At 42.9% G+C, this 23318-nt stretch overlaps 1 protein-coding gene across 1 annotated transcript in view; it reads left to right on the forward strand.

Annotated features, from left to right (window-relative positions):
- Positions 1-13773, forward strand: part of FAF1 (Fas associated factor 1) — a 278132-nt gene extending 264359 nt beyond the window's left edge. Inside the window, exon 14 of the mRNA XM_032846635.1 lies at positions 13153-13773. Within this exon, the coding sequence (XP_032702526.1) occupies positions 13153-13236 (84 nt within the window). The 3' untranslated portion in view covers positions 13237-13773. The remainder of the gene's footprint in view (positions 1-13152) is intronic.
- Positions 13774-23318: the final 9545 nt, after the last annotated feature.

The following is a 23318-nucleotide window of genomic DNA, read 5'->3' on the forward strand; positions in this document are numbered from 1 at the left end:
GTTTTTCAGTGTTCTTTGTTGTACATCTCTGGTTTAATCATTTATTCAGCAAGTATTTATTGAGAGCATATAATGCACCAGGTTCTTTGCTGGAAGCTGGAGATAGAGGAAATGCACAGTTCCTGTGTTTAAGTTTCTCAGTGTCATGCAGGAGGCATTCATGTACAGCACAGTGAAAGACAAGCTGTGTAGACGCCCCTAGCAGGTATCTAAGTGGTGCATCAGATGCAACATCCTTATTTAACAGAAGGAAACTGAGAGGAGGAAAAGTGACTTGCCCAAGGTCACAGTAGAAGCTGTGTGCTAGAGTTAGGGGCCAGGTTTTCAGTCTCTCAAAGGCTGCTTGTTCCCTTCTCTCCTCCTCTACTCTGAGCCCTGACCTTCTGTGGACATGAGAACTGAAATGACAGTAAATGAGCATGAAGAAATTCTGGCTAGGTAAAATGCATATCCCAAGCCACCTTCGAGTACTTCCTTAGCATCTTCTCTCCCAAGTTCTCATCATGGTACTTTTCCTTAAGTCCAGGAGAGAGTCTCGGAGTTTCTGATGTAAGTTTGGTATTGTACAGGTGCCTCCTGGACCAGCCTTCAAAGAAAACACCTGTTCTGTTCATGATTCTTGCCTTCCAGTTTCATAAGCTTTTGGGCAGATGAAATGTAATATCAAAATAGCTCAGAGAGAGCCTTGGTAACATTTAAGATATTGAACGTGCTGCATCTGGTAACTAGAAAATTTAATGATCTCCTGCTGTTTTGGTAATTGGATAAGTAAATACATCAGAATAAATCACACCGGCAAGTCTTTTGTATGTCGTTAGGGACTCAACTCTTTTAACTCCTGTTCAAAGCTCTAGCTCTTGAGCGGCGTTTGCGTGCAGCGTTACGCACACACCCGCTCATGTGGCTCTGCTTGAGTACTAAAATGCATTCAAAATGCCCACTTTCCCTCTAGCCACTCTGCCTGAAGAGCACGCCAAGCATGCCACTCCAGATCCCTCTGAAGCCAGGAAGAAAAGGTTTTTTTGAAAGCTTAAACTAAACCTAGTAAGACATTCAAGCCCTTCATGATCTATCTCCAGACTTGTCTTTCCAGCCATGTCTTCCATTATGGATGTGCTATAAGCCTTGCCAGAAACACCATCCATTTACAAACTGGGAAAATGAGGCCAAAGCAAAAGGGGACTATCCTGTTGTAGTAAGGAATCATGTAGAATTTTAAGTAGGAGAGAGGCAGAATCGGACATTTTGTTCAACTGTGTGAAAGAGACCCAGGAGGAAAGAGGGAGATGGTTCATTAGAACCTGTTTGTTGTTGGGTGATGTCACCAGCTTGCAGATGAGAAATTTGGGTCTTCTGGAGGTTAAATGACTTGCTCAAGAGCATACAGGCAGAACTAGAATTCAAAACCCACCAGTGCTTTTTCTTACTGCCTCCCTAATTAGCACTTAAAGGCCTAGTGGTAAAACTTTCGGGCAAACAATAATTAGGGTTTTTCAGAAGGTTTTTACGCTGAGGTAACAGTTCTGAACCTGACCAGTTAATGGGTTTCTCTCCAAACACAATGTTAGCATTATAGACCAGTCTTTTATTAGAGGCATCCCAGGAACTGTTTATACAAGGACCTGGCTGCCTTCCATGATATCAGCCCTTGAAAGTGAGGCATGTCCCCCAGACCAATAATTCCAGCCTTTTACAAATCACTGCACACATTGAAAATGTTTGTGTGCTTCATTGGAGTAACCACACTAAGCTGCTCAGGGTTAGAGGCAACCCAGCCCTGAGGATCCAAGTTGCCCTAAGGGATGAGGAGGCTGGCATCCTGGCACACCACTGGGGCTAATCTGCATAGATTTCTCTTGCCACAGCATAGAATCCTCATTCATTAATTTGCCTGTACCCCCCATTTATTAAGCTTTCAGGGACAGTGAACTTGTGAACCATTCTATAAAGTAGGACTTCTTTTATTTACTTGAAATCATGTCTTCCAGAGCCCAAGAGGGACAAATCTTGGGAACTGTCTTCCCAGAATGAAGACACATCCCTGTTTTCATTTTTTAAATGCTATTCTTTTACTCTTTTTCTGCCTTTTACATTTACTCTGCACCCTTGGATCTTCTGTTTCTAGCTAAAGAGGCCTTCCTTCCCACCCCCATGCTACCCATCTTGATAGAAGCCTCTCTGTTCTCTCTGGGCTTTTCCCTTTTAACACTGTTGTTTAACAGTGTAGTGACCAAAGCCACTATGAAGAATACCAATGCAAGGAAAGGGTCACATCTTTCATTTGGTATGCAGGGTCTGCCTGACAGTATGCCACATTTGAGGCCATTTTGACAGTAGTAATACTTAGAGTTGGTGTCCTCATTAAAAAGACTATCTAAAGGCATAGGCTGGGAATAAAGAATCTAGAATTGGTCCCATATCTGCCATGAGTGCTAAGTAATCTATGGTAAGTCCTTTTCCCTCACTGAATTTTTCTGTCCCATCTATTACAGAGATAACCTTTGAAAATCCCCCCCAGGGATGCTTGGGTGGCTCATTCGGTTAAGCATCTGCCTTCGACTCAGGTCATGATCTCAGGGTCCTGAGATTGAGCCCTACATTGGGCTCCCCACTTAGTGGGGGGAGTCTGCTTCTCCCTCCCCTTCTCCCTCCATGTGCTTGCTCTCTCTCTCCCAAATAAATAAAAATTTAATAAATAAATTAAATAAATAATAAACATCCCTTCAGTTCTAACAATCACAGGGTTTGTGATAATCGAGGAGCTAGAAATTTGTCCAAATGCTTGACATAGTAATACACTGTTTGGGGGAAATAATGTACTTCAGTTACATGAAGAGGATGGTCCTTCTAAGTGAGAAACTTAGAGTAGTCCAGTGTATGACTACAATACTAATATTATCTGGTGTGGTTATGAACCACAGACTTTGGAGCCAGACCTAGTTTCAGATCCTTGCTCTGCCACTTCCTGCCTGTGCAGTCTTAAGCAGGTTATATAATCTCTCTGAGCTTCTATTTCTCATTTTTAAAGTGGAGGTAATAGCACCTCCCTCACAGTGTAGTGCTTGTGAACCACTTCGAAGAATTAGCACGTAGTAAGCTCCCAGAAAATGGTGAACTGTCACCATTATTATAATGTGAGAAAACAACAGATAGGGCAACCTACAAGATATAATTTTTATCCCTTTGTCACTTTAGTCATCTCTCCCTTTGTTCCTTTATCTTTTCTTTCCTTCTCCCTTCTTCTCATCTTTAAAAAAAAAAAAAAAGTAGGACCCTATTCTTCGCAACTGCGGAAGGCCACCCAGCCTCACTCTGTAGCATACCAGTTACTCTACCACAGTTATGAAAAGAGGAGCATCTGTCATTGTTTTCTAGACACTCTTGCCCAAGTGCTGCTTCCTTCTTTCCTGTGATCCAAGGAGACATACTGGTCCAGAAACTATACAGGAAGCTGGGATGGAAATAACTATAGAGTAGTCACATAGTGGGACCCTTCCAGATTGACAGTTCCTTTTGGGGTTGCATGACTACCTATAGCAAATATAGAGGAGACGTTGCTAGGAGCTAAAACCGGCATTGCTGTGCTTGAGGAGGAAGAGGAGGAAGAATCCCTTACGTTTGCAAAGGACTTTATAGTTACCAATGCCTTTTCACACCCTGACCAGCTTATGACTAGCAGATCAGTTCTTAAGTTCTCCTCCTGATACTTTGTGGGTATAATTGGCCTCTTCAGGGATTTCCACCTCATCAGGAGGTATTTAAAGACTATGGACAATTAGCTATTAGGACCAAGTTGACAGTAACAAAATATAGCCTGTGTTCCTCTGGAGAACAACAAAGTCCATACCACAATAGGAACATGTTTATGATGCATTTTTTTATGCTCAAGGGAACATTAGCTGTTCTCTGTTTAGAAGTAGGATCAGAGGTTAAGAGGCAGTGAAGAGGGATGCATCAGATATAGTCTGGAAGTTCATAAACCTGGGTGTAAATTCTAGCCTTATCTTTTCTGTGTGATCCTGGGCAAATCCCTTAACCACTTTTGACCTTAGAGAATTCATCTATAAAATGGGAATAATAGGGGCACCTGGGTGGCTCAGTGGGTCAAGCCTCTGCCTTCGGCTCAGGTCATGAAATCATAATTGTTAATTGTCCTGGGATCGAGTCCCGCATTGGGCTCTCTGCTCAGCGGAGAACCTGCTTCCTCCTCTGTCTCTCTCTCTGCCTGCCTCTCTGCCTACTTGTGATCTCTCTCTGTGAAATAAATAAATAAAATCTTTAAAAAAAAATGGGAATAATAGGAATACTTATCTCATAGGATTGTTATGACAATTTAATTAGATAACATGTAGAACAACTAGTAGAGCATGTGGCACTTATAAAATGCCAAATAAATGATAACTTTTTTGGTAGTGATGACATTAATTATCATTTTTTAAACTTGGTTTTGAATATGGATTTTTTAATTCAGTGATTAACAGAATGGATTACTCCTAGCATACCAAAAATATTAGTTGTGGGAGCCTGGGTGGTGCAGTTGGTTAAGCATCCTCCTCTTGATTTCAGCTAGGTCATGATCTCAGGGCCGTGGGCTCCCCACTCAGCAGACTCAACAGGGAGTCTGCTTGAGATTTTCTCTCTCTTTCCCTCTGTCCCTCACCTCCTGCTCTCATTCTCTCTCTCCCCAAAATAAATAATCATTTAAAAAAAAAATTAGTTCTCCCATGCTCAAAGCAAATGCTAATTTTGAACAGAAGCAAAAGCAGACATATATATATATATACATATACATATATATATATATATTCAGCTTTAGTGTAATTTGGAAACTTACATAAGCAGCCTTTGTGCTGCCTCCTAGGATAGAAAGAGCTCAGGATTTGAAGTGAGAAGATGTGGGTTCAAATGTGAGCTCCACCAATTTCTAGTTGTATGACCATAAGTAATGTCCTTGTTTCAGCTTTGGTGTTGTCATCTGTTAAAATGAGAATAAATTAGTCTAATCTCTTAGAATAGCTCTGGGGTTTAGGTAAAATATGTGAAGGTGGTGTGAGGGCTGTAGAACAATACATTGTTATGTACACATTCTTCAGAAGGAAGTTTGTGAGCACATTCATTTTGTGTTTAGATAACTTGTTTAAAGAAGCATGTCTTTAAGAACAAGCTTTGTTGTGGCTTTATGGGTGGGAAATGTATTTAGAATTGAATAATGCCCTGACTAGGTGATTCTCATCTTCTAATCAAGGCTGAATAGACTTTGAGAAAAGAGAGTTGTGGCTCTTACATCAAGTTATATGAAATCATAATTGTTAAGCACTTGTTTAGTGCTGTGGGGATATTTAGGGTTTTAAGTGTCATTTAAATAATACCCCTTCACTTAACTTGTTCAAAACTAATTGAAAGACATAAGACCAACTGAAAGACAGACGAAGGACTCAGGGGGAGTACAAATATCACATTTGTTACTGAGAAAGTTGATCAGAGATTGTGGTTTGGAATCTGCTAGGGGGCTTACTGATATATTCTTTGCCCCTAAATTAGACAGACTTGGCCACAAAGTCCTTGGTCTAAAACTGGAGAAGCAGGTTTGACTCCAGAAAAGGGAAAGGAAGGGGCTGAGCTTAGATGCTTCACCCACATTCACCAAACAGATAGGTCTTCATCTCACTGTGTGTGAGAGATGGGGAGAGCATCCCAGAGTCCCTCCATGTGGAAGCATGAGTATGAAATGCTTCATGATTATAAGCTTCATCTTATTAAATCTTCACAACTCTGGTTAGCAAAAATGTCTCAATATTATAAATAGACAATGAACCAGAAATTAAGTAACTTATTCACAGCCATCAGAGAGTTAGTTAGGAGGTTTTAGCAATGGAATCCAACCCAAGTCTCTCTCCCTAGGTCATTGGGGAGCTCACACCACACAAATGACATCTACTGACACAAATAAGACGTTGAATCATAATAGTTGCCATGTGTGGGCTCCATGTTGGCTATTTTAATCCATACAACAACCCTTTCATCCAGCAGAGAAGGAAGCTGGAGTTCTAAGCATCTTACTGACATGGCCAAGAGTTTCTATTTCCAAAGCCCAACAGCAGTCCAGTTGACCTGATTGAATCATTAACCCACATTTTTAAAAATGCAAAAATTAAAGCATAGAGAAGAAAAGTGATTCACCCAAAGTTGCACCACTGGAGCCAAAACTAGAACCTATACATTCTGGCCCTTTACATCCTGACAGCATTAGATAATATACAGCCTTAGCCATCAGTACAAAGGAGTATGGAGGAGGGAGAGCTTGCTGAGAGCTGGAAGGTGAGGGAGTGCTTACAGAGGCTGCGTGGTCTGTCTGTTGTAGGTTATGGGATCTACTTGTCCTTCATATCTGTGGGAGGGAAAAGGAGGAGGAAGGTGTATGGGTAAGATTCTAGTGTTTGCTATCTGTGTGAGCTACAAAAGGATTGTAAATTTTCCACCAGTGTAGCCAAGGGCTGCTCCTGGGGGTCAGGCTATGCAAGGCTCCATCCATTCGCAGTGCTGCCAGCACACTGCACAGTCTAGAAAGTGGTGCTGCTCATAGCCCAGAGGGGAGCAGCCAAATTATAAAGAAAATATGAGAACAGAGCTTTTTCTCCCCTTGGAGATGCTGGAATTTTCTGAAATGCAAATTTTACTCTAAAAGCAAAAATACATTTGAGAAACCACTGGTGGTCTATTGCTTCCCAGTTCCACACGCTGAACCTTAAGGATGTAATTCATGGAGTGAGAAAGAACACAATTAGGCCACTGAAGGAGGTGGGGAGTTATAATGGAAAGTGTTAGGGAACTAATCAGAAGACTTGGGTTCTGGTTCTACCTCTACTGTTTATGCTATCACAGGTAAACACAATCTCTAGATCTCTTTTCCTAATCTACTGAGTGTGGCTAATTCCCAAAGTATGATTTCCAAGTACTACGGCAGGGCGTTTCCCTCATAAGCTGTTAAAAATGCCTTGGGAATGTTCAGAAAAATGCAGCTGAGCATGTTTTTTAAAGACTTCATATTTTTGGAGCAGTTTTAGGCTCACAGCAAAATTGAGCAGAAAGTACAGAGAGTTCCCATATACTCCTTTACATGTATAGCCTCCCCCATTATCAACATTCCCTATTGACAACAACCCTCACCAGAGTGGTACATATGTTACAACTGATGAACCTACATTGACACATCATTATCACTCAGAGTTTGTAGTTTACATTCTACTGGTTTGGACAAATGTATAATGACATATAACCATCATTATAGTATCACACAAAGTATTTTTACTGCCCTAAAAATCTTCTGTGCTCTGCCTGCTCATCCCTCTCCCCATTCCAACCCCTGGAGCTAGTGATCTTTTTACTGTCTCCATAGTTTCACCTTTCCCAGAATGTCACATAGCTGGAGTCATACAGTATGTAGCCTTTTCAGATTCTCTTCTTTCATTTAGCATTAAGATTCCTCCATGTCTTTTCATGGCTTAATAGCTCATTTTTTGGTGTTAGATAATATTCCACTGTGTGGATGCACCACAATTTATTTATCTGTTTACCTACTGAAAGGCATCTTGGATGCTTCCAAGTTTTGGGCAATTATGAAAAAAGATGCTATAAACACCTGTGTGCAGGTTTTTGTGTGAACTTAAGTTTTCAGCTCCTTTGGGTTAATACCAAGGAGTATAATTAGTGGATTATATGGTAAGAATAGGGTTAGTTTTGTAAGAAAACACCTAACTAACTATCTTCCAAAGTATTGTGCCATTTTGCCTTCCCACCAGCAATTAATGAGAGTTCCTGTTTCTCTACGTCCTCAACCAGCATTTGGTGTTTTTGGTGTTCTAGATGTTGGCCATTCTAATAGGCATATAGTGGTATCTCATTGTTATTTAATTTGCATTTCCCTAATAGCATATGATGTGGTGGAGCATCTTTTCATATATTTATTTGCCATTTGTAGTAGCTCTTTTTTGATGAGGTATCTTTAAGGTCTTTGGCCCATTTTTCAATTGGATTGTTCATTTTTTTATTGTTGAGTTTTAGAATTCTTTGTATATTTTGGATAATCATTCTTTATCATATATGTCTTTTGCAAATATTTTTCCCCTGTCTATGACTTGTCTTCTCATTCTTTTGACAGTGTATTTTGCAGAAGTTTTTAATTTTAATGAAGTCCAGCTTTATCAATTATTTCTTTTGTGGATTGTGCTTTTGGTGTTATATCTAAAAAATCAAAGCCATTCCCAAGGTCATATAGGTTTTGTCCTATGTTATCTTCTAGGAATTTTATAGTTTTGTGTTTTACCTTTAAGTCTGTAATCCATTTTGAGTTAATTTTTGGAGAGGGTGTAAGGTCTGCATCTAGATCCTTTTTTTTTTTTTTTTCGCATTCTGTGTTTATTTGTTCCAGCACCATTTGTTGAACCTAGCATTTTTTTCTGAAGGTGAAAATATTAGATCCATACTTAACCTTTATTCAATTTTAAAATAAAAGCATTACTTCAGCAAAATTAAGTAAAATAACAGGGACTGATAATAATATCTATGCTATTAGACTGTATATAAATATGTTGTAAACTATAAGTACTATGCATATATTGCTGCTACTATTGTTTTTAGTATCACTCAGCTCCTGCTCTCAGGTAGCCCCCAGCCTAGTAGCAGTAGTATATTTATGCTCAGGCTTTTTTTTTCGAGTGAAAGGCAAAATGGTGTGGCTAGAAAGAACCCCAAAACGGAAGCCAAAAACTCTGGGGTAGAGTACTACATCTGCCTCTTAACTGTATGACCTGGGCCAAGTCACTTGATCTCTGTGAGCCTCAGGAGAGCAGCCTGTGAAATGAAGGCATTGGACTTTTGGCATTTAAGGAACCTTCTCACCCTAACATTCTAGGACTCTATTTGGTATGGCCTAGGATGAGATTCTGTCACAATGATTCACACTTTTCTCAGCATCAATGTTAGATTTTTTTAAAAAAAGGAATTGAAGCCCAAGGAAGTAATAGAAATAAGATGTATATGAAAGTTCAAACTGCTGAGAAAATTGATCTCAGAAAGAATAGCTCTATTTGCCCCATTTTTGATAACATAAACAAGTTTCACAAAACCAAACTGCTAAGCTATTAATTTAATAAGAAAATACATCATTCAGGTTCCCTAAATATAATGAATAAAATGTCAAGGTGATTGACCTTCCTTTTCTAACATAGACAGAGTCTCTTATCTGAGAATGCTCCTCCTCTCCCAAGGAGTCCCAAAGGGTGGGTTTCTCTGTTGATTTAGAGAGTCAATAATTCAGTAAAGTCCCAGGTAAATGGCAGAACACAAGCTGAGATTGGGTTTTTGTATTCGTATTTTATAAACATTTCAGGATTCTTTTTTTCCTGACCCTTGATCTTTTGCCATTCTTAAAATGAAGATCTTATATCTTAGAATCTTGGTTAGAGACAACCTCAGGGTCATCTCTTCCAACTTTTTTCTCTGAGTGGATCTACTCTTAGCCATGCCTCTGGCTGAATATTCTAGCAGTTCAACATACAGATTCCAAAACTAGATTCACATCCTCGCTCTGTCCTGAATAGCTTTGAGACCTTAGACGAGTTACTTAATGTGTTCCATGGATCAGTTTTCTCATCTGTAAAATGGGAGTAATAATTGTATCTACCTCAGAAGGTTATTATGCAGATTAAATTATTTTATAAACATAAAGTGCTTGGCGTATGCCCGGTACAAAATAAATGCCAAATATATGTTAGCCATTACTGTTATCATCATGATCTTCTCAAATATGCCCTTATTTGAATGCTTCTAGGGACAAGAGAGAATACGCTCACTGTCCCCACCCATCCCTCCTTCTCCATTGCCACAAGGCAGCCCACCGACATGTTAGCCAGAAGCAATTCTGTTCAGCACGAGCTCTGGAGTCAGACTTGAGTGTGAAATCTTATTCTGTCTGCACCTTGATATGATAACCCATGGTATCTTCAACTGTAAAATGGCAGTAATCATACCTACTTCATTTGGCTTTTTTGAGGACTAGACTACTATATATAAAGTACTTAGTATGGTTCCAGCTACATGGTATGTACTCAATAAATGATAGTTGCTGCTATGATTATGGTTAGGAAGAACAAGAAGGAAACAGAACAGAAGGAGGAAGAAGAAAGTAGCACAGTGGCATACCAGCAGCTTTAAGAGTTCTTTCTAGCCAGCTGAATTCTGTGTCTCTGTGATTTTACCTCACTAGTCCCAGCCCTGCCAGCTGGTACTGCACGTAATATGTCTGATCTACTTGGCAGTCCTTCAGATACCCCTTTCCCTGTAGTGGCAGCCACCACCACCACTTCTCAGTTCCCCCTTGAATGGGACCCAGAGCACTGCAGGATGATTCCACAGCATGGCCACCTTTCTTGCAGGGGAGAACTTCATCCCCCTAGTTTTCCCTACAGCCTTTTTGTCCATGCCAGGCAAAAAAGAATGGAAGCGGAGATTGTTCTTGTTCATTTTGAAATTTCTGTCTAAAACGACCTCCAAAGAATTGCTTCTGATCTGGGGTACCAAAAGGAACAGGCCCCAAACAACCATGTTTGCTGTGAAGTAGTTGAGCACAGCCTCATGGAAACCCAAGGGCGTCTGTAGTTACTGAGGCATTACCCTAGCAGGGCAGCAGGACAGAAATAAGAAAGGCAGCCTGGTGCAGGCCTGTGCTCCAGGAGGCTTCGGGAAAAGAGCTCCAGCTTTGAAGTGAGCCCAGGACTCCTCTCCAAGGCAACATTCCAGTCAGTAATGGCTACCACTGACTGAGCATGTTCTGGCTTGGGCACTGTACCAGAAGCTTTATCAATACTCCGTTTAACTGTCACACTAACCTATGAAGGTTAAACTGATATATTCTTATCATAGAGATGAAAAAACCTATGTTTTCTGGTTGTAGAACTTCAAGGTCTATAGGTACTAAAGTGAAAACAGGGATTTGAATTTAAGTTTGCTTCAGTCTTTTTAAACATTATACTGTATAGATATCCCCCTTACTAACCACGTGGCCTTAAAACAAATGTCAGCCACTTTGAGCCTCAATTTTGCCATCTCTACCTGCCTTGCATGGTTGTTACAGGAATTAAATGAAATAACATGAAGTCCCTGGCATGTAATAGGTGTTCAAGAAACTTCAGTTTCCTCCTTTTCACGTCCCAGCTATCTCACCCAAAGTGACAGAGAAAAATCACTTAACTTGCCTGGGACACAGTTTTCTGAACCTCTAACCTGGTGTGTTGACAGCTTAGGCAGGGTTCGGTTTGGGCCTGAGGCTCCAGTCTCCCAGCCTGTTTTTCTCTATAGCATTTCTGCTGGTATGCATATGCTCTGGCACTACAGTGATCATGGTTTCTCTCTACAAACATCATATTTACAAACCACAAATAACAAAGTACAAGATGCCGGAAGAGCTCTGGCATGTTAATTAAGAACAATAGCGGAAGCAGCTGAGCAGAAAATACCAATGAGTATGAAGCAGAGGCTCGGTTGACAAGAGACAGCGTAATATTGTATGTTAATTGGGGAAGTGGATAAACATTTGCCAGCAGCTTGCCCCTCTGGTGCATTGGAAGACAGACAGCAGGCTAGGCCTTCCCCACTGCCTTGCCTGCCCATCTGCCCAGAACCCGAGAGATACCAGTAGAGCTGCTTTGCTCTGGGTTCCTTAAAAGCAGAGAGGATTCTTGAGGTTGATGTGTCTCCTTAATGACCCTCCTGGGCATACCAGGTTTCCATCTGGATACAGTCAAAGATAGTGTTCCTCCTTCAGCTCTCCAGCCTGGTTGTGACACTAGGCCTCCCAGGGCCCTCATCCCCCTTGACTAGGAGAAGACAGCGGAGCTGTCTCATTAGGTGTGGTTTGGGTTGAGCAGAGGACAAGATCTCCAGCCTCAGATGCTGTATTCTCTGAGGACCACAGGCCCAGGGCCTCTATATCTCACATAGCGGACTTCTCAGACTCCCATTACATACACTCAGACCTGTCCATTTATCTGTATGTCTGTCCATCCTTAGTTATTCACATACATGGTAGCCATCATTAAACATGTGCTCTGTGCTGAACACTGTGCTAATTATGTATTTTTTCTCATTTAATCCTCAACATCAGTCCTGCATGGTTGATATTAACTCCAAAGCCACAAAGCTGATAGCCAGCACAGCTGTGATTTAAACAGGAATCTTTCCGGTTCCAAAGCTCACTGTCACTTCCACTAAACTAGTATTTCTCAACTTTTTAAAATTCATACTCCCTTCTGATAAATATGAAAACTCTGTTTCTTTCTCTCTTTCACTCTCAGATTCATAAATCCTCCATCCCTGCCCCTGGCCTAGGAGGTCATAAAGCTACTTTAGGATTCCTACATGACTAGCATTTCCCAGCTGAGCCAAGATTTTGCCTAGCTTTACTCTCTACAAAGAGTTCATATGATTAAATAATGATGTTTTTATTTCCAAAATTTAAAGTCTTATTATGGCATTGACTCATTTTTTCAAACTAAATATCCCCCCACCCAACCAAGAAGGAGACTGTGATACACCTTCCCAGGGACACTCTCCTCAGTGGAGGGTATCCGTCTTTGGGCATGGTAGAGTAGACATTGTCCAGTTTACTATGGGAAAGCTTAGCCAGAAGATCAGCCCCAAAGACTTAGTTCTTTTCTGACCAAGCAGAAAAGTCCTCCATGCTTTCAGGAGTTAACCAAGCAGAGATCCCCAAGAATGCTAATCAGTTGTTTAGCCAGTACCCTTTCCTAAAGTGCACCTGTTCTGTGGGCCAAGCTGTGCTGTGCAGGAGGCACAGACCTCCCACCTGCCAGGAAGAGGTCCAGTCTCCTGAAGCTGCGCCTGCCTATGGTCACATGCTAGTTCTTCCACTAAGCTATGAGACATGACCTCTCTGAGCTCTGGTTTCCTGGGTTCTAAGATGGAAGTAGCACCACCTATGTCACAGGTTTATTGTGAGCATCAAATAATAAATTTGGAAATGCTCAGGCCACTGCATAGCAGGCTGAGAATCAGTATGTACAGGTAGGACCTGAAAGCCATGTGGAGAAGAGAGTGCTTGTTCCAATCTTTTAAATATGTTTTCTTTCTTTTTAGGTAACCCAGCTCGACCCAAATAAATCGTTATTGGAGGTAAAGTTGTTCCCTCAAGAAACCCTTTTCCTTGAAGCAAAAGAGTAAACGTGGCCCAGCAGTGGAACCAGCCATTCCTTGACAAGTCAGAGGCCGGCGTCAAGAGAAGGGCTCCTTGCCAACCCACCTACACGCTCGTCTCACTCAACTCAATGTCACACTTCTGCCTCTTGCAAGATTGCTGGAAAAAAGTAATAATAAACATAGCTACTTAAAATTTCCCATCCACGAGTATATGTTCCCAACCCTCATAGAGAATTACAACTCTGCAGCTCTCCTTTATCCCCTCCACCTCACCCTTGTTCAATGACTAATGCACTGTTCAAGTGTGAGTGTCCACGAAGTAGAATTTTTACCTCTCCAGTGCCCTTCGTTTCCCCACACTGTCTAGGACAGTTCTGTCTGCCCTGTGACACCAGGATGCTATGTATTTGATATGTCTCATTGAGCCAGGGCTCATGCACCTCTGCCTTTTTATTTTCATGACTGGATTTCTACTTTGTCACCTAATTTTAAAAGGCATGGGGGAAAAAGTCAAATGGGACTTCTCAGCATGGAGATTAAACATTGTTGTAGGAAAAAAAAGCATATCATTTTTGTTGGTACTTTATCTGACTTCTTTACTAAAATTTAAGGTTGTGTTTGAGGACTGCATTTGACATATATGCAAGATATTTATTTATTGCAGCTGCCTTGGGTCTCCAGGTTCCACCTAGGAGTTATCTGCTGTTCCAGTGAACCATGGAAAATTGTTGAAGCACATTATATGAATGCTGAGATAGTGTGAAAAGGACCAGTACCAGGACTTTGGTAACTGGTCCAGCTGCAAGAAGCTGCTGTTAGGTTTACATTTGGGTAGTTAGAACCTCATGGATACCAGCTCCCAGATTGCTGGTTCACCAGCATACACCGAACATAATTCTCTCCTGCTTTTCTCTCCCTCTGCTCCATCTTGTGTTGGGACCTTGTTACTTGGTATTTTAAGTACCTGGTCTATCACCAAAATCTGATCAGCCAGCCCATGGACTCTGAGCCCTGCTGTTAAACCTTACCCACTGTTTCATTCTTTTAACATTTCAGTATTAGATACTAGATTCCCATTTCAAATGAAAGAGATCTCACCCTATGGATGAAAATTCTGTCTTCTTATATTTAAGAGAACAGACTTGGGGGCTCAGCTCAGAAGATACATGTTTCCTGAAGATACATGTAATAATTTGGGAATGATTTAGTAAATGTGGATTTTTGTTAATCTGTGGATCCAGGGTTTGAAGTTTAGTTCATGGAAGTACTGTTATGCCTTCACAGCCAATGATTTCTTTTTAGTCCTGGAATGTTTCTCCATATCTGTTTTTATGTTTACTGTAGTCTCTCTCCCAGGGTTTGGGATTCTGATTTTGACATTTTGTATTTGTCCAAAGTACAGTCTAAGTGCTGGGTTTTTCCCCTGGCCCAGTTCAAGGGGTTCTCACAAGACACTGACTGAAGCCTAAGATGTGGCTGGTCATTTTCCCTCTGCCTGGAAGTGCATGTTCGCCAGGAAAATTCTTCTTGTGTCTTTTCTCTGGTGCTCCAACCAGGGACCTTCCTGAACACTCTCTCATAAGAGATGTGTTCCTAAAAGATAGTGATACATCTCCTTAGGGTCAGGCCTCCTCCGGCTCCAGAGTCTCCCAAGGAGGCTGAAAGGAAAAGAGACCAAATATGAGGGAGTTCAACCTGTGCACTTCCTCTCCAGCTCCACTCCTACCCTCCTTTTTTTTTTTTTTTTTTTGCGGGGTGGGGGTGGGTGGGTGGTCTACACCTACCTTTCTAACCTGGTGGCACCAAAGACAGTCATTTCCAATGCTACAGACGCCCTAGGGTACCAACTCTTCTCTTTCCAGGTAGACCTTAGCTTCCATGCAGAAGCTATAACTCTAAACCCAGGCCATACTCAGGAACAGCAGCAAGAGTGTTGGTAGGAGTTGGAGAGACGGGATTCTGAATTTACTTTCATGGTTAACCTGTTCCATCTGATTTGGGTTTGACTTCATCATATTGTTCTGCCCTGTCAGCTTCACTTCTGTATCCCAGTGATATAAACTTTACTCTGAAACTGATTTCTTAAAACTTATTAAATGCTTCTTGAATGTGTATGAAGTTTACACACCCTTTTTCAACCCTGTCTTGAGAGATTCTCCTAGTTCAGTCTCATGAAATCCCATCCTGTAGGTCCCCATTGCCAGGAAAGGCCTCAGCTAATTGTCATTGTTTACTGATGTCATTCTGATCTACTGAGTTCCAGAACCAGGGGCCAAAACAGTTTTGGGCTTTTTCTTACAAGCACATTAAAGTGACTTTGCATAAAGTTAAGTTCCAAGAAAAACGTCAAGTAACTTAACTATCACAAGAGGAGAAGTTATTGAGTAACTTTTGCTATCGCAGAAATAGCAATGTCCTTTGGCAGTTCTTCCTCCTGCCCTTAAACTTTCTTGGTCTTTACATCCCAGCTGCCAGATGGAGTTCTGAGTCAATCAGAACATGGGCTCAGTGTTCTTATGCCCAGTGTTTACAGTGAAGTTCTAGGACTCCTTGTCATCCTCACTTCCATTCCAGTTCATTCCTCTTTGTTTCTTGGATTATCAGTTGTATGTTTGGAGCATTAGTTTGAAGTTTAAGGAAGTACTGACAGTTTCCTACAGATCCTAAGAAGGTGTGGTTTGGGGAGGTTTCTGATTTGCAATGTTGCCATGCTTTGTCACCACTAGTTTTATGGGACACACAGGTGTTCATCTCTGAATTGTAAGCATGCAAAGTCTGAATGGAATGAGGACATCTTTTATGGAATCTTTTTTTTTTTTTAATGTAGAACAATAGGATTTAGGTTTTATGTGGTGACAATAGAAATATAAAGTAAGTTTGCAGTTGCATTAAAATTGCTTCTCCCAAAGCTACACATACTGACCTGAGTACACTGGTCAAAGACCTGGGTTTTAAAGATGTTGCAGAGCTCTGACGGATTTCCTCAAATGCACAGAAGTTGTTCATTTGGATAGGGGAGAAGGTCTTCATTGTCTCCATGAGCAGCATCACTGATGGACACACTTCCACCATCCCTCCCAGCTCCTCATCCATCCAGTCCCGGATTCCACAGGTGGGTGGGACATGGAATCCTAAATTCAGTTCAGGAGTAATCACATAAACATCACACTTCACAATCTATGTGACCCTTTCACCTGCATTATCTCATTGGATCTTTTTAAAAAAATTCTTGGGGGCGCCTGGGTGGCTCAGTTGGTTAGGCGACTGCCTTCGGCTCAGGTCATGATCCTGGAGTCTCAGGATCGAGTCCCACATTGGGCTCCCAGCTCCATGGGGTGTCTGCTTCTCCCTCTGACCTTCTCCTTTCTCATGCTCTTTCACTCTCTCTCTCTCAAATAAATAAATAAAATCTTTAAAAAAAAATTCTTGGAAGGAGATCAATCTCTCTCTCTCTCTCTCCTTTCTTTCTCATTTCCCTCCCCTTCTTCTTTTTTTCTCTCTCTAGTTTCTCTTTCTTCTCTCTCTCTCTCTCATATACACACACTAGAGACTTTAGTGTCTTCCAGTTTGAACTTTGGTTCTGCCACTTCACAGCTGTGTGACTTTAAGTGAGTAATGTCTCTGAATTTCAGTGTCCTGATAACATTCAGGTAGCGTTTTGCAGTTTCCCATATCTTCTACATTCATCATCACAGCCCACCGCAGTGAGGGAAGCAGGGCAGAGATGATCATTCCATTTTTGCACATGGGGCTCAAAGGGCAGTGCTTGCCTAAAGTCACACAATGTCAGTACAAGAGTCTGGACTCAAGCCCTAGGCTCACAGCCCTTCTATAAAAAATCTCTAAATTTCATGTCCAAGAATGGATCTTGGCATCTCCCACAGTTGTATATAAAAATTAAATTTAATCTTTTGGAAGGGGAAATCTTTATCAGATTCTCAGTGGGCAGTATTAATGCCAGAAAATTTGGAACCACCATTTACATCATGCAAACACCATCAGACTATTTGGGAAGTTGAATCTGTCCATTCTTTTCGTCAAGCCACATTTTTATGTAAAAGAAAGCTGCAACCCCCAAGGGGCGGTAAGGAGAGATACCACAGTTGGGCTTTCTTACCTTGGACCTCCCGTTGCATTTAGTGCTTCTCTCTCATCTCAAATAATCTGCTTTGGATGACCCCTAACAACGCCTCTGGCCTTACAGCTCCTCCCTGCTGTATTTTGAAAGTGTGGTCTGAAAGGAAATACCAATAAAAGAGACTTGCTCTCCGGTCTTCATTCTGTTAACTCTTAGATTACACACTATTAGCTGCGGTTCTCAGTTTTGAGAGGTGATATAATGTGTAGCTGAGAGCATAGCCTCTGGAGCCATGTTGCCTGGGTCCAAGCCGCTCCTGAACTTACTAGTAGTGTGCCCTTGGGAAGTCACTTCACCTTCCTGTGCCCCTGCTTTTGCGCTATAAAATGGAGATAATTACAGTACTTGGTCGATAAGGTTGTGAAGATTAAATGAGCATTTAACAATTAGTTAACGTGTAAAGCAGTTAGCTGTTATCTGGTCTACAAATGGGATTATAAAAGGAAAGGAGAGTGGGTGATGATAGTGACAAGTGGCAGTTTGTGGGGGAGGACACAGGAAATGTGAAAAGCAGACGCATGAAGTCCAGGAGTACGGCTCTGGGGCCTTACAGGGAAGGTTAAAGAGCCTTGCACATGGTATCACTGTTACGGGTGTCCAGAGGCTAAGCCTGGGGCATCATGGGAAGGAGGGAGGACGTGACTAACTTGCTGAGCACTTGGGATGTCCCCAGTACTGTGCTCAGAGCATTACATACATTACCTCATGTAACCCCACAGTAACCCTTCGAGTGAGTGATCTTGACCCCATTTTGAAGCAACAGGCTCAAAGAGGTTGCCTTTGCAACCTTGCCGAAGCTCCATAGCTAATTAAGAGCAGAACAGAATTTGGGGCCAGACATCTGACGCTAAGGCTCCTGCTGTTGCTGTCAGTGCAGCACCACCTTCGAGAAAAGCATGACCTTTTACCAAAGCATTTCAAATAATCACAGTAATAATATTTTTAAAATGTTGCTGCATACTAAATGGGTAAAGCCCCATTTCCATAGAGAATTCAGCTCTCCAAAAGGACTCTCCCCAGTGTGTCAGGGGTCAGGTTTTAAGCAAAGCCTTTTATTTTTAAGCGCATGCATTGTTTTAAGAAGGATCCTGTAACTTCTCCCTCTTGGACCTCTACGAAGTCCATTCCTTGTTCCTTCATCCGTTATCCTGTGGGCATTTATTCCCTCAGACCTTTGTTGTCACTCACCTGGATTATAAAACCACATCCTAATTGACCTCCCTTTCTCCAGTCCCTCTCTTAAAGACCATTCTCCACGCAGCTGCCAGAAGGAGTTTTCTAAAACACCTGCGTCACTATGCCACACCCACACCTTCATACCCTTAGAGGCTTATTATTACCATTGCCCTCCAAATAAAATCCAAACTTGCCTTGCATTTAAAACTCTGGTCATCTGGCCCCTACCTCCATTCCCATCTACCTCCAGCCATGCCCTCAACACACATCCTGAGTCACCTGCAGTTTTCTGAAAGCATCAGCTTTGTATCACATCTGGCTTGGACACTATCCCCTCTGTCACCACCAGACTCCTACCACCTCTCTGTCCTTCACTTTCAGTTTAGACTTCATTTCCTCCAGAATGGTTTCCCCAACCATTGCTACACCCTCCAAGTTAGGCTATGAATCTTCAGCCCTGGGCTGCCTTTGTAGCGCTGGGTCACCGTGAATTGTAACACTCAATTCGCTTGTTCTTCCTGCCCCCACTGCAGACTGTGAGCCCCCCAAAGGGTCTAAGTCACTTCTTATCCTCAAGGCCTACCAAAATGACTAGTACATAGTAAGCACACAGGAAATTGTGACTTAGTTAACTGAGTTTCAACAAACAAATGATGTCTGTGTGTAATTGGTCACTTCAATCTCTAACACCTTGCTTGCTCATCTGGGGACATTGTGAGGACAGAGACCAGGTCATAATCACCTGTTTATTTCCAGAGCCAGCTCAGGGTTTGGCATAGCAGTCATGTACCCAGTGGTTACTGAAGCACTTAGTTAATTGGAGCTGGAACAAAACCAACCGAGCTGCTGAGAAGAGACAAAGGGTAAAGGAATTCCTGTTGAGTAGCCTGGTGAGGGCTGCCCAGTGTCGCCCCCACGCCATTCTCAGAAGTACTCCTCCAGGTGGCTGCTACTAATATCCTTATTTTTCAATCAAGGGAACTGAGGCTTTGAGAATGTCACTGTCCACAGACACACAGCTAGTAAAGAGGAGCTGAGTGAGATTCCATTCTAGGTCTGAGCCCGAAGCTCATGCCTCTTCTGTGTGCCTTCATCGATGAGTCCCACCCCAGCCCCGGCCCTGAGCTGCTGTAGCTGTAACTTCTAAGCCACAGGGGAGAGAATATTATAAAAATCCCCACACCTTTTTAGGATACTGCACAACCCTAGTTTTCTCCCACTCCTCCGAAAGCTCCCTCTGTGTCTCCTCTGCCGTTTTCCTGCTCTGCCTGTGAAATGTCAGCAGCCTTGAATTCCATCCTCTGCCCTCTGCTCTTCTCAAACTCTCCTTGGACAGGAGGTAATTTGTGCTTTGAGACTCAGCTCAGTTTTTGCCTAAGGTATAAACTCCACAAGGGTAAGAACTGTGTCAATCTGATCTGTTGTTTCATCCTTCCACGCAAGCCTGGCACTGTATATAGGTGCTTGATAAATAGTGTACATCTGTATCATGTTTATTGAATGCCAGGCACTAAGTACTTCACTCCTCACAACAGCTCTGTGAAGAAGGAGCTATTAATATCCCCACTTTATTGGTGAGCAAACTGAGGGCACAAGAGATGAGGTAATTTGCCCAAGGTCACACAGCTAGTAAGCCAAGGAGCCAGGATTCAAACGCAGGTGTTTTGGCTCCAGAGCTCAGGTTATTACCACTCCACTCCACTCCACTACCTCTCCTCCAGAAAGCCTCATAGAATCCCCAGGGCCAGGTTAGGGGCCTCTTTTAATCCCTGTGTTTGCCGCTAGGAGAGCACTTATCCTATTATTGTGATTATTTGCTCAGAAGCCTCCCTCTGTGGACCATGACAGGTCTGCCCCCACTGGGCCTGGCACAGAGCACACACAGTAAATGTTATATGAATGAATGAACTACAAAACTACCATATGAGATGGAACATACTATCCCTGTTTCATACATTGATAAACTGAGGCTTAGAGGCGTTAAATCATTTGCCAGAGTCTCATAACTACTATATAACATACCCTGTCTATCTCCAAAGCAAATCTTTTTTTTCCATCATGCATTTTCATTAGACCTGCATTTATTTTATTTAAGATTTTATTTATTTATTAGAGAGAGTGCACATGCGTGCAAGAGAGGCAGAGCATGAGCAGGGGGGAGGGGCAGAGGGGAGAGGGAGTAGCAGACTCCCTGCTGAGCAGGGAGCCTGACTCAGGACCCATCCCAAGACCCTGGGATCATGGCCTGAGCCAAAGGCGGATGCTCAACCGATTAAGCCATCCAGGCACCCATTAGACCTGAATTTAGTTGAAATTCTATTTAAGTGCCCTTTGCCTTATGGAGATAGCATCAGTTTTGACTCATCTATTCATCATTTAGGCTTTTTGTTAAACACTGGATTCTCAGTCTCTACCCTCGTCCCAGAATTTCCAGGCTAGGATGGGGCCACCAGTTTCAGGACAGTGTGGTCAATGCTAGAGGAGTTCCAGGAGCCATGGAAACCTAGAGAAGGCCCCCAGTTTGGGCAGTTGGATAGAATTCTGTGAGGTCTCAGGCCCCTGGAAATGTTATCTGCCTTACTTGGGCACACATTAGTAACACTGGCACCGTATTTTTCTGAAGAGTTTGCAAAAAGGAGAGTCATACTAAAACTTCTCTGTGTTTGGGGGAGTCCAGTGGAAACACATATAAAGGAAATTAGGTTTGGAGGCCAGGAACTTTGCCACATTTCCAGAGAGGAGTGCCGTGGTCTCAGCTGGATGGAGCATCCCACATACGAATCATCATTTTCCTACCTGGGTCTGCCTGGCCCTTTTCTTATTACAGAGCATTTCCCGATATAGCAGGTCTACCTCTCCTCATTCTACAGATGGAGCAACTGAGACCCAGAGCAGTGAAGTGACTTGAGCAAGGCTCCATGCTGGCATGCCTTCAACCACACCAAGCATCAATGAGGAACTTACACAGTATCACCTACGTGCCTCAGGTTCTTGATATTAAAAAAAAAAAAAACCTGGAAGGTCATGGACGCAAAAGGAAAGACCATGTTCTCTGGTATAAAAGTGGTACTGTGCCATGGAGGCAAAGCACCCAGCCCCTGCCTTTGCAGAGTCCCACAAGGAACTAGCAGGTCTATGGTGTGCCCAAAATAGTGGAGGCCCTGAGAAGAGACCAGTGGGGCTGCTTCCAGAAGTTGGGGGTGGGCTCTGGGCTGTGATGCTCCTTTCTTACTGGCACAGTATCACTTTATGCTTTATAGCAAACATGTTCTGATTAATGGAACCCCTGGGAAGGGTGGTGGGAGTGAGCAAGGTGACCTAGGGCAAGAGATGGCCCAGAGTCCCTCTGGGACCTTGAGCACCCCAGGCCTGCCAAAAGGTCTGTGAACCTTGACAACCCATTCAGAATTCTGATTCTGGAGGGCATTTTCAGATTATGGTTCAAAAGCAGAAGTCACCTGCTATTATCAGCTCCTAGCTCCCCATTCCTTTTTCTAATGGAGGCAAAAGGATACTGAGAAAGGAAAAGTTTTTCACTCTGGAGTGAAGGCAAAGAGAAGAATTCATTCATTAAGCAATTGGCTAACAAATAACAATATCCAATATACCTTGAGCGTTTACTACATATCAGGCACTGAGAAGGACTTTCCGTGAATTGTGTTATTGAATCCTCACAATGACCGCATGAAAGCATTCTTTTTACTTCCATCTTACATAGGAGGGAATGTGACCAATGGAGGACTCCACCCCAGCTCAGTGTTCATACTGGCAGCCCTGCTCAGCCAGGTCCTGTGACCAAGGGTGCTAAGGATACACATGAAGGATGGTGGGAGACTCCTGACCAGCAGTGAAAGCATAGCTCTGAGGTGCAAAAGGGAGTGAAGAAGCCCCCAGGAAAAAAGGCTCACAACACCAAAGGAAAGGCGACTTCATCCTCCTACACCTATCCCTAGGGGATCAGTCCTGAGAACCAGGGTAGGGAATGTGGCCTCAACTCCACCTGCTAGTCTCCAACCAGCTCTTGTACAGATGGCAAGAACAGTTCTCATCCCTCTCCCACCTAGCTGTTTGTCCCTGGAAAAGTCACTTCCTCTCCATGTCTCAGTTTCCTCTGATATGAATTGGGCTTGAAGATGGGTGGCTGTGTGGTTTCACGGAGGGCAAAATGCAGGAGGAGCTCAGAGAGCTTGCAGTGTTGGCATCTGCCTACCTTGCCTTTGACGAGCGACAGTAGAGCATCCTGAGTGCTAGGTCCTAAGTGGTGAGTAGAAGTGTTCTAGGTAACTGGCCTGGGCACCTGGAGGAGGCATCTGTGCATCTGTGCCACTGCAAGCCTGGAGTCTGAACTACCCATTGGGATTTAAAAAAAAAAAGAAGTCTATTTGTCAGCCAGCTTCCCCACCCTGACACAGACCCGCCAGGAAAGAGAGTTAAAATGTTGGGCTCCTGCCCAACCAAGATCCGGCCCTGAGCCAGTCAAGCAGCTTGGAACTCACCCACATACACAGCCTGGAAGGAGACTGTGCAGTCCCAGCAGGAAATGGGGGGTAGAGGTAGTAGAAGGTTGTGTGTAGGGGAGGGTGGAAGTCAGAGTAGAATTCTTTGAGGGAAAGATGCCAAAGTCCTGTGTGTGTGAGTGTGTGTGTGTGGCCTGAGCAGACAGATTAGGTCTCTCCCTCCTAGAGATATCTCCTAGAGAGATATCCCTCTCTTACCTTCATTTTGGTCTGTGACCTGGGGTTTATAGGCTGGGACTATGGGGCTGAGGACTCTGATGTATACATCGAGGACC

Source organism: Lontra canadensis, unplaced genomic scaffold (assembly GCF_010015895.1).
Source record: "Lontra canadensis isolate GAN:19392208 unplaced genomic scaffold, GSC_riverotter_1.0 scaffold179, whole genome shotgun sequence".
NCBI classification, from domain to species: Eukaryota; Metazoa; Chordata; class Mammalia; order Carnivora; family Mustelidae; genus Lontra; species Lontra canadensis.